This window comes from Schistosoma haematobium, chromosome 2 (assembly GCF_000699445.3).
Source record: "Schistosoma haematobium chromosome 2, whole genome shotgun sequence".
Taxonomy (NCBI): Eukaryota; Metazoa; Platyhelminthes; class Trematoda; order Strigeidida; family Schistosomatidae; genus Schistosoma; species Schistosoma haematobium.
In genome coordinates, this window is record NC_067197.1 from 9,896,159 (window position 1) to 9,908,978 (window position 12,820).

The 12,820-nt window shown below is 39.6% G+C and overlaps 1 protein-coding gene across 1 annotated transcript; it reads right to left on the minus strand.

Moving 5' to 3' along the window:
* Nucleotides 1-50: 50 nt before the first annotated feature.
* Nucleotides 51-9,618, minus strand: LAMTOR2 (Ragulator complex protein lamtor2). Its single transcript, XM_051214287.1, has 2 exons — nucleotides 8,416-9,618; nucleotides 51-1,409 (listed from the first exon to the last, which is right to left on the minus strand). The coding sequence occupies exons 1-2, from the start codon at nucleotides 8,608-8,610 to the stop codon at nucleotides 1,230-1,232; spliced, it is 375 nt and encodes a 124-aa protein (XP_051067439.1). The 5' UTR covers nucleotides 8,611-9,618; the 3' UTR covers nucleotides 51-1,229.
* Between the last annotated feature and the right edge of the window lie 3,202 nt (nucleotides 9,619-12,820).

The window sequence follows — 12,820 nt, forward strand, 5'->3', positions numbered from 1 at the left end:
CTTAAAGTAATGTTAATTTACTGAATTTTTGAGTAAATATGAACAATGATATCGATTAAGAACAGATAAACTTTATGAGAGAAATCTAGTAAAAATATGTAACATATTAATAAGTAAACAATTAAACTCAAGTAAAACTAGGGTGTATTGTAATTGTAATGAGTATGTACAAATTCATTATCACTATAAGACATATTTGGCACGGTGAGTAATGGACAAATGACATTTATAAAAAAAATGTGTAAAATTTTTACTCAATAGTGTGTAAGACTAAGATTACGGCTATGCAGTTACAGATATGAGTTTTGATTCATCTGCTAAAATGTTTCTGAAGTATTGGACGGTTTGTTAGAATATATGTTCACAATAGCGATTACTTTTTTAAGAACGAGGGCTAAGTTACGTTCACATAAAATAAGCTAATTTTTAGAATTGTACATCTTGATATTTAGTTACGAGTCTGACTGGAAAACTCATGACGAAGTTACAGACAGCGACAAACTAGATAATAGTCAGGTATGGGTTAGTATTAATGATAATCTTAGGTCGACTTCAAATATTGTAGAAGGATTTTGGAAATGAAGATGGTTATATAATTAGTTGAGGAATGACCGATAGGGAAATATATGTATATAGAGTCAATGGAAAATGGTTAGCAGTGAAATCTAGAACACGCGTTTCGTTATACTTGCGACTCGTCAAGAAGAACATATACCAACAACTGATCACACTTCAGCTTAAATATTAACAACAGGGCAATTCAAGCTACTAAAAACTAAATAAAATTTAATACGCCCTTATTATTAATCGATTCAGGTTTCTGAAAACCTATTAGGTCCCATTTGGAACTGAAGTTCATTGGTTTTCGTATTTAAAGTACAATTACTGAGTCAGAAAAGTGTACCCCGGCTCTAAATGCCCAATTTTAAGGAAGAAGTTAGCACAACTAAACTCAAAAACATGTTTCTTATATAGTTTATCACATTAACATATAGGTAGTCGATTAGACATTTTTATATAGCATATTAATTCAACCTTATAACATATCTAATTAAAATGTAGACTATCAACAAAGGGATCTAGGATGAACAAATAGTATAGAAAACAGCATCACAAAATTAAACCATAAGACAGAAAAACAAAGAAAAACATTAACATCTAGTGAAAATAGGTGTATATTTACAAAAGTCTGAAAAGAACATAATAATGTGCAAACTAATTGAAAGATTTTAGGAAGCTGCAATAATACTCAATGGCTCTTGTAAATTTTGTACTAGAGCATTCATCTTAGCACGTAACATTCCCAAACCCACATCTTTGGAGGCATGGAGGCAAAGAAGAACTGAAGCTACACGTGTAATTATTAGTCTGCCTTCAGACAATTTCAAGATTATTTCCTGGACAGTATCCTAAAAGTAAATAAGTAAGAAAAATATTGTGTTTTAAATAATTTTATCACAAAATATTCACGGCATAATTGGCATCAAGTTTTTAAATAAAACGTTTCACTTACTTATGAGTAGTAAAGTTATGGGAAGTAACTTCTGAAGCACTGATAACTTAAATCCACGACATATTATGTCTGGGAATATCTGGTAAGGCGAGATTTGGCACTTAAATGATAAGAATGAATATATATATAGACATAATATGGGAGGAGATAAACAGGTTTGTATGCTTGCATACAGACCATGATTATTATACGAGATGTATTATAAGTACCGACAACCTAAACCTTGAAGCAGGAACGAAGCCCATAACCTAGTGTTGGAATGTATAGCCTACAAACAACAGAGTGGATGCACCTGCGCCATTGCAAACGACTTTGAGCTATATCGTTTAAGGTCTTTAACCATCGGTTGCTATCATCTCGCGGATCCCAACAGGGTAGTCTACACCTACCAACATAACTCAGTCCACTTGTCAGTGACTTCATGGATTTGTGCCATGTTTTGGTGTGGCCGCCCCTAGCTTTCTTCTAAACTATTCCCACACCATAAAACATCGCACGTTGGGGCAGTCGGTGGTTGGGCATACGTAACACGTGTCCCAGCCATCTCAACTTTTTATTTATTTATTTATTTGAACACATAAATATTGGTACAAGAGAGCGCCAATATATATGCGCCACACAAAACAATGAGAATGCGAAGAGAAATAAAAAAAAACTAAGGAGCGCAAAAGAAAAAGGGAACAATAACGAAGAGATTGGTGTAAGGTAATGTGGTAGTAACGAGGTACAATCAGAAGAAATCTTTCAGGTAAGGGAGACACAACCACTTTTTATGAAGAACGTAAAAGAAGGTTAAAGCATGATCGCCACTGGCTTCTATTCTGAGCCATATCTGATAACGTCTCTAGCCACTGTGTAGCACCATCTCTCAGACCCCAACCAGGGAGTCGTGAAGGACCGACAGAAGCCAGTCCTTTGCAGCTTTCTTTCATGCCACGACACCATGTCATGCACTGACCACCTCTCCGCTTCTTCCAACCAGTCCCAGAGTCGGCAAATAATGCACGACGTGGAATTCTCTGGGACGACATTCGTAGAACATGTCCAAGCCACCGAAGTCGGTGTTTCAAGATGGTGACACCAATTGAATTATCATCTCTGTGCCCGAACACACGATGCCGAATCTCTGCATTACTGACATGGTGTTGCCACTGAATGTCAGCAATCCTTCGGAGACAGCGATGATCGAACACAGAGAGTCGTCTAACGTCCTCAACTCGGAGAGACCAGGTTTCACAAGCATAGAGCAAAACTGCTCTCACCGACGCGTTGTAGATCCGACCTTTTACAGCCAGACTAACATCACGAAGGCGCCAAAGGTGGCCCAGATTGGCATAAGCCGCTCTGGCTTTCACTATTCGTGCATTGATCTCATCACTCACACCCCCACCAGCACTTATGCAGCTACTCAGATACACGAACTTCTCGACTACGTCTATCTGCTCACCATCCAGGGTGAGTACAGGATTGGAATCCTGCCAGTCTTGTAGAAGTACTTTGCACTTCGAAGGTGCAAAGCACATACCATACCTACGGACACTGATTGTCAACTGATTAAGTGCGGATTGCATGCCTTGGGCATTATCGCACAGTAAGACAATATCGTCCGCATACTCAAGGTCGAGAAGTCTTTCTCCAGGCAACAGATCCACACCACCATTACTTACATTCATCAGAGCTGTTTCCAGAATGTCATCGATGGCAAAGTTGAAGAGGAATGGTGAGATTGGGCAACCCTGTTTAACCCCACTGCTCGAATGGAACAATGGAGAAAGGTGGTAGTATGCCCTCACTCTGCCTGAGGTGTTTGTATATAGGGCTTTTAGGATGTTAATAAACTTCTCAGGCACACCCTTCTTCAATAGACAATCCCAGAGAACAGTCCTGTCCAACGAATCGAAGGCAGCCCTGATGTCAAGAAACACTACGATTGTTGGCCTTTGATAAGTATGGCGATGTTCTAACATTTGGCGGAGGGTGAAGATATGATCAATACATCCTCGACCAGAACGAAACCCAGCCTGCTCCTCGCGAGTCAATCTTTCTCGGGTTTTGAACAACCTACGAAGTATGACGGAAGTCAATAGCTTGGACGCAATCGGAAGTAGACTTATCCCCCGATAGTTGTTACAGGAACGACGTGAACCCTTTTTAAAGATAGGGACAACTATCGACTCATTCCATGACGTTGGTACACTCTCTAGTTCCCAAACCTTTGTAAACAACGTCGTCAATTCCTTAGTCAGAAAGTCACCACCATCTTTAAAAAGAGACGGAGGTAAGTCATCTGGGCCAGGTGATTTGCAACGCTTCAAGAGTTGGAGTTCCTTGCGGACTTCCTCCTCGTTTGGTGGATCAGTCGTCACCGGCCATGGAGGGCAGGACAGTCTGACCTATGTTGCCGGAGCAGCAGGCCAGTTGAACTGCCCTTCGAAAAATTCTGCCCACCGTCCAAGACGTCGATGGATGTTAGTGATTGGCATCCCATCATCCTCGCAGATTGTTTCACTCACACCAGACTTCTTGCTGCCAGTGGCTCGGATGAGCTGGAAGAGCTTCCGGTAGTTACCAGATGCAGCTGCTGCTTCCAGCTCATTAGCACGCTTCGACCACCAGGCTTCTCGGTCCTTACGCAAGCTTTGCCCAATTTCCTTACGTAACATCCTTCGTTTATGGTCAAACTCACGGTCACCCGGAGTAGACCGACGGGCTTCAATGAGTTGTAAGGAACCAGAAGAAACCCAGTGCTTAAAAGCGGGACGTTTCGCAAACCCACAACTGACTGTTCCCGCCATTTTCATGGCGTCATGCAATTGCAACCAATGCTCATCTATACTTTTCGGTGGAGTGGTAGCTAGCCTAGAGGCTAGCTCGGCTCGATACTTACTTGCAACAGAAGTTGCAACCAGCTTGCTAATATCAATCCGTTGATGGTGGTCACTTCGTTGTCCACTGAAAAGTAAGGCAAGATTGGCGCAGACCAAGGCATGGTCAGAGTCCAGATAGGTACTCCAAAAGGAGCGGCAGTCTTGTACACAACCACGCCAGCGGTAGCTGATCGCGATGTGATCAATCTGAGTCCAGGCTTGAGATGCAGAGGGAGGACGCCAGGTGGCACATCGGCGATGACTGTGCCGAAAGTTAGTGCTAGCCAGAAACAGGTTGTGGTCTGTGCAAAGTTGCAGTAGACGGTCCCCGTTATCTGACCTGCGACCAACGAGTCCCCATCGGCCACCTAAACGACTCTCTTCTGTCCCTAGACGCCCGACCTGAGCATTCAAGTCTCCGGCTAGTACTACAATATCTGTCGAACGCACTTTCTGGAGAAGAACAGATAACTGGTGGTAAAACTCATCCTTGATTGCATCCGGGCTGCAATCTGTCGGGGCATAGGCGGAGATGACGAAAAGACATCGTTTCTCACGCCGATTTCTTCTCACTTTGATGGAACTTTCTAATCTAACAGCACATAACCGACTGTTAATGGGGATCCAATCGACTAGTGCTGCCTCAGCTCGAGCGCTTAGTGCGACACCAACGCCAGCAAGACCAGACGAAGATGCCACTACTTCGTCAATTGATTTGCCATTCTTACCTAGTACCCGTGTCCTAGCAACTACAGTACTTTGTCATCTAACCTAGTATATATTAGGAAACATCACCCGTCGAAGTACATGGTGGCTAAAAAATGTCCTAATTACCCCAATCGATGAAGATTCACGACCACACCAACCAATTATTAGACAATCCAATACTAAGATACACAAATGGCGAGTAGTAGAAAACCAATATTTTACGTCAGTTACAACGTAGAATCCGGTACGTATGTACATTGGTTCAAGCTGCCATACCCCAATTAGCACTGAGATGAAATTTTCAGACCAAATCCCAGAATAATAGAGGTAGTAATAGTATCAGTGGCAACGGAAAAGATCGGACATGAAAGATATGATCTAAGGAAACACAATTAGTGAAATAAAAATTGTGGAATTCAGAAGCTTAGAACCTGAGGAAAGAGAATGGACGCACTTGCGACATTACCAACGATTTTGAGCCATATCATTCAGTCTTTAAACATTGGTTATGATAATCACACGGACCCCAACCCGGTAGTCCACATTTATTAAGATGGCTTAGTCTAGTTGTCAGCGACTTCATGGACTGGTGCCATGTTTTGATTTGGCCACCCTTAACTTTCAGCCTACTCCTACACAAGATAATATCGACCATCGAGGTAGGAGATGGGTGGACATATGTAACACATGTCCCAACTACCTCAGTTGATGAAAATCTACCACATAATCGATCGATTTGCCATCTTTACCTAGAACCCTATTCCCAACCCAGAGACTGGTTACTCGGTGGTCCCAAAATACATGAATAGTGCTTCAAAGACACCTATAATAGAATACCAGTAACTCGAGAATGCTTTATATCTTTAATGGCCATGTTTCACGCTGATAAAGTAGAACACAGCTGACTGCTGAGCAGTAAACTCGTCTTTCGGTTGGAAGACGGATATCTCCCCTACGCCACAATTGATTGAATTTGGCAAAAGCCGATAGGGTCTTCTGAATCCGTGGCAGGGTTTCGTCAGACACCAGACCATCAGGACTGATGAGATAGAAGAAGCGGTTGATGCATCTAACTGCTTCACTCCCTGCCATTAAATAAGGGAATGTCACAAGCAAATCCCGAAGCGACATTTTGCGTTTGGAGGAAGAGGGCCGCATCACAAACATGCTTACATTATTACTTAGGGCGATCGGAAGACGGAGTTTTTTCAGCTTCTTAACTAAACAGAACTACATCATTTACGTATTCTAAGTCAAGAAATGGGTGGTCTGGTACGGGACCAATCCCTAAAAAGTCAAAGATGACGGTATTATCTCTAAAAGTACGTCTATGACAAAGTAAGATAAAAATGGGGAAAGCGGACAACTTTGACGAGTATCACTTGAAGTAATCAATTCCTATGAAAGTCCACCATAAACTATGATTCGACCAGTAGTGTTCAAATAGAGAGCCTGTACAAGGTTATCGTACTTCTTAGGCACACCTTTAAATGAGACTGCCATAGAACCTCATGGTCAACAGTCAAATGTCGTCTTAAAGTTAAGGAATACAACTACTGTCGGGCGTCGAAAATCAAGTGTGCGTTACAAAATCTGTTGAGGAGTGAGTATTTGATTTATACATCCGAGTCCAGGTTCACGTATCACTGATCCATCCACTTCATAAACTCACCATTGGATTACTACAAAAAGCTACTGTTAGTCCGTTGATATAATTACTTACAAAACACTGGTTATAAGTACGACTGAATGGAGTAACAACCAGCTGAAAAGTCAGGCTAATTTTAAAAAAAGGACTATTTAATGAATTAAAAAGCCATTACATAATTCGCATCAATAGAACACTACTTGTAAAATAGACAGTATTTATTAAATGCACAAACTATGAAATACTAATCTATATATGGATTGCTATTGTTTTAGACAGGTATTTTATGAGACAACCATTACATAGAATGTCAGAATAACCATTGTGTCTAGATTATTAAATTAAGCATCCTGATAAACTTAAATTTAGAGCTGATTTTTTAAAAAGACCTGACTAACATTTACTCTATTTTGTCAACCAAAATTACCAACAGTTAAAATTAGTCTAGACAGTATATTCAGAACTTAAACTTTGTAATCTATGTTATTTCAATATTTTTTTATGAACCACAGTTCATATAAACAAAGGATAGTGACTGAATAGAAATCCCTTCCTCATGCTGCTTTGGGTATGCAACTAACTTAATAAGCATTTTGGAATTTTGAAAATTACCAAGCCTGATAGTAAATCTTTATGCGCCGATCAGTATAATGAATGGTAACCTTTGGGATCCATTCTTAAACCAATATTATGTGTATATTCTTATCGTATAATTGTTAAATGAATAAATTATTCATATTCATGTCCCTCTTATTATGAGCTTTATTTTGACCTATGGACTATTATTATACGATTTACCATTCTTGAACTATGCCGTCTATTAATTACTATCTCCCACATTCATAGCCACTTTTGGCTAAATGTTGTACAAATGTTGTTTCCTATTTTATGGTACGATGTGATCTGTCTGGTTGGTATATAAACCCAGTATGTTTGAAATGCGGGATTCATATCACAGAGGCTGAGATTGATGTTCTGGACTTAACAGGCAGGGATAGGTGGAGAGTAGGACCAATAAGGTCTCTAGACTGCTCGTACTTGTTTTTATGCGTCATTGGTCCGGTCGATAAATCACTGTTCTCTAATTGGCGGTATCATTGCGTTATATATTAATAGGAGACAAGGAACAAGTTATAACAACTTGGCACTTTTTCTAAGGGGCACCTGATTTCTCCATATTTTATAGTTTAATATTTATGTCAAGGTATTTCAAAACTTGTTAGTTGAATTCGTTATCTTCTTCTTACTTAATTAACGTGATAATTTTGATGATTTCATATTGAATATCAAGATTAATTACAGGAAAAAATAAAACGGAATCAGTAACTTAGCTCAATTAAACTCTGAACTTAATGGTTGATTTTTGGAGTCATTTAAACACGGGTGTTACAATACGTCGACTAAATGAGTTTAACTGAAGGGTATATACATATATATATATTCAAGTCAACATAAATCATATCAGCGTACCGAGAATAAATCAATAAGATGAAAAGCAAAGGATGGGAAGAATTGCAGAGAACAATGGAGGTCCAAGTATCAGAAATACATTTCAAAAGGACGGAACTTAAGGATGAGAAATCGAAAATGACATTTAACTGAAGACTTAGAGGAGGATAGATGTATTCTCAGACTGGAAAACGTGTTTGAACGAACAAAGTAATGATATGAAAAATTACCGATTCACTGGACTCTAGTTGGCGCTGATATATATTCCAAACATTAGCTGCGATTGCGGCTTTAGATCGCTCACTATCACCAGCAAGGCTCGTGTAGGCAAGAAGAACACCTTCAGGATTAAATAACATAACTGATTGTATTCCGCCAGTATTCATCTTTCTTAAGGCAGAAGTAAGAGCACGTGGGCGGAGCATCTGGAATAAGGTAACTACTTAAGTTGTGCATTTAACGTAAATTTCAAAGATGAAATGTCATCTTAAATAATCACTTGTCATAATGTCAAAGAATAACCAGATTAACTTCAATAAAGCCAGATTAAAATACTTACTATGTTCAAAGCCCAGTTATCATACAGTTTCCACGAAAACAGTGAAAAATGTATGGTTTATTTTTGCAACTAAATATAGTTAACCAATATCACAAGAACCAGTAAAGTATTGATTCGAACGGAAATGAAGGAAATTTGTTTTGCTTCTGGCAACAAAGATGACCAACATAAATGTTAAAACGAAAATTATTCGCTTTTTGAAAGACTTGCTACCAGCACATGTTTTCAAGAAATTTGCATACTGCGATTTGGCCATTATGATCTACATTAGCTTGTGATAATGACAACTATTATATGCCTCTATACAGAAGACTACACTAACTTATGCACTGCAGGAACTGCCAAATCTCCATGGATAAATCCAATTAGTAGCTTTCAATAACCCTTATAAGATTTCCAGAACCCTATCCCAGTTTACTTTAGCGCAGAGATTCTGGCAGGTAGCTATGGACAAAAGATATAATTATGAAGATTAGTTCATAGATTTGAGTAGTATTTTTCAAGACATAATTCAGATGTCAATTCCAAAGATAGTCAATAATTAGCATTTGCGAAAACCAAGTATTTTAGCACCAAACTTAATCCATTCCGTTTTCCTCTTTAAGAAACCAATTTGTTAAGGTGAACAAAATATCATTTTAGGATTAGCATATGTTGTCACAATACTAGGAGGACTATATAATAGCTTATTAAGGTTACTGACGATTTCTGAAAGGTCATTTTGAATGATCCTTCAAAATAATTTTAACCTAAAGTATCCATATACTTAGAATGTCAATTCATTACTTCTGACAATCCACTTACGTATGTACTTAAGTGCGAGTGACACCGTGAAGAGAAAATCCGAAACGCGTACTTCTCACTTGGTCGCTTTTCAAGGTTCAAACTCCAAACTTTTCTCGGCAGAATTAGCTGACTGTATGTTCGTAGGACTATGTATTTGGTTCGTAGAAGAATATTCCTGGCTACGAAGAAATACAATTCTTGTAATATTCTGACCAGAAACTCGGAATTCCGATTTAGACTTGCTTATTTGAGACAGAAGGTCGACGGTCTGTGTTAATCGCTTTTGCTAAGCTTCTGTTAGTGTCCAGTGCTCTCTTGAATGAGTCAGTTGAAATTGTAGGGACTACTTTTCCCACCGGCAGGTTCTGAGGGTCTATGACTTGTTGTACAAACCTGTAAGGTAGATGTATTGTGTTCGGTCTTGACTATTAAACGTGCTTGCTATGTCTTCTGAGTTGTCCTGATCTGATAAAAAGGAATAGAGAAAATATGTCAGACCTGAAATCACCTCCAAGAATTCTATTCAGTTAAACCGGACTACCCTCTAATCTGAAATGAAGCAGAGTCAAGAGGTCTAACTTCTAAAGCGGGCGTGCGTAAGAAGGAAATGCTCTGATGCTTTCCTAAGAAGTATGTAAAGCACTTGTAGAATGGAGGTCTCATGGATCCAGAATCATCAAATCATCTTTCAAAAAAGGAGGGAATCACAATGAATGTTATCCAGTGTTATGTACCCACCAATGGTAGCAACAACGACTATAAAGATCAGTTTTTCGAGAGGCTGAAATCGACTACAGAAAAGTGTTCAGGAAACAGCTTGGCCATCCTGATGGGAGATCTAAACACCAAAGTCCTAATGAACAACACCGATTATCGAGATATTACGTGGTGACATGGACTGACTGGGAGAAAGGAACGAGAATGGCGACAGATTCGCAAACTTATGTGCATTCAACGAAATGGTTATAGCCACCACCAAATACCTCCACAAACGCATGCACAAAGCCACATAGGTCTCAACGGACCACACCATGAAGAACCAGATAAATCATATTTCCATCAGCAAAATTTCGCAAGGTCAATGGAAGATATGAGGACCAGGGGAGGAGCTGACATAGCTTCAGACCAACGCCTAGTTGTATCCAATTTAAAACTGAAGCTAAAGAATAACTGGAAAACTCGATAAACAGCAGTGAAAAGATTCAACACAGCCTTCATTCAAGATATTGACAAACTCAACAAATTCAAGATAGTTCTGAACAACTGGTGCCAAGGTTTACATGATCTACTGAAAGAAGAAGAAACTACTATGGAGGACAACTAGGGAGGGATCAAAGAAGCATTAACGTCAACGTGTCAGGAGGTGACGGGCCACAAGAAGTATCATAATAAGGAATGGAGCTCTATCAAAACCCCTGGCAAAATTCAAGAAAGGAAGAACAAAGAGGTGGTAATTCACAACAGTCGAACAAGGCACAAGCTGAATGCACAGAGGCAAACAAGATAGTGAAAAAGAGCTGACAAGCAGAAATATGTGGAAGACCTAGAAATGACGGCGGAAAAAGCTGCGAGAGAAAGAAGTATGAAAAATCCATATTATACAACAAAGAAACTAGCAGAGAAATATAGTAAACCAGAGAGACCGGTCAAGAAGAAAGAAGGTAAGACAATCGACGAGATTCAAGAACAGAAGAACAGGTGAATAGAATACTCTTTGATCGACTAGCTCCATTGAATCCACCATTCATCGAGGCAGTACCCACAGACATTCCTGTAGATGTTACTCCACCAGCGACCAAAGAAATTAGGATGGCTGGTCATCAGACAAATCATGAGAGCAGCAGGATCTGACAATATACCAGCCGAAACACCGAAGTCGGACACAGAAGTAACTGCAAGTATGCCTCACACTTTATTCAGGAGGATTAGGGATGAAGAACAACTGCCACTGACAGACCGGAAAGAAGAATATCTCATCGAAATACCAAAGAAGAGAGACCTTAGCAAGTGTGAGAACTACAAAGGCATCACACCACTATCGGTACCAGGTAAAGTTTGAACAGAACGTTTCTGAACCGGATAAAAGACTTGTGACGGTATTGGTTCTAATCACACAACCCTCAAACCTGACCATGAGATAACTGGGAAAATAGATGTTTACCATTTAACACATAGAGACGTCTAGCAAAGGTGAACGCGGGAATATTCAGTTAATTCAATCGAATGGTTAGGCTCAGCCTCCCAGATGTGGTCATTTTGTATAACTTGTCTTTATTCACTCTAATTATATTATTCTATATTTAACCTAAGGGTGTTCTTCAGAAGTACTGAGTGTTAAATTGTCAATGGTTACGATACAGCGAGTCAGTGTAGACAAAGATATGACTTCCACGTAAGATCTTATAGATTAGGTAGTCACATGATGACATATTTACAATTTTATGATGAGGTTTATTATAATAATTGTACTAATAATGATGTAGACCATAATTCTACAGACTCAGTAGAAGGCCAACTTCAAGATTAACAGTTCAGATTCTGTGAATATCGCTCGTGAACAAACCGAATCACGATACTAGGGATCATCGTTAAACAATCAACATAACGTAACTCGTCACAATACACCAACTTCCTTGATTACGAGAAAGCATTTAACAGTGTGGATAGGAGAACATTCTGGAAACTTCTTCGTCACTATGGAGTACCTGAGAAAGTCGTCAACATTATCCGGAATTCGTATAACGGACTACGCTGCGACGTCGTGCGTAGAGGACAGCTGGCAGATGCATTCCAAATGAGGGCCGAGATCAGACAAGGCTGATTACTGTCTCCTTTTCTCCTTCTTCTGTTGACTGACTGGATTATGTAGAGCTCTACATATGACGGGAAGCACAGAGTACAATGAACAGCCTGGATGTGGCTGGACGATATAGACTTCGCAGATCACCAAGTTCTGTCTCATACGCCCGAACAAATACGAGACAAGACAACCAGTGTAGCAGCAGTCTCAGCACTAATAGGCTTCAACATACGCAAAGGAAATGGCTTGACCCTTAAACACAACATGGAGGACACCAACATAAACACATTTCATACACATAGTTCCCTTTATTATTTTAAAGAGAGTAAGAACAAAGGTTGCTGCACCAACCTTTGTTCTTACTCTCTTTATAAACACATTTGATAGAGAAACTCTGGAAGAGCTGGAAACTCTTACGTAATCGGGCATCATCGGTGAACAAGGAGGATCTGCTACATATGTAAAGGCAAGGATTGGCAAAACAAGGATG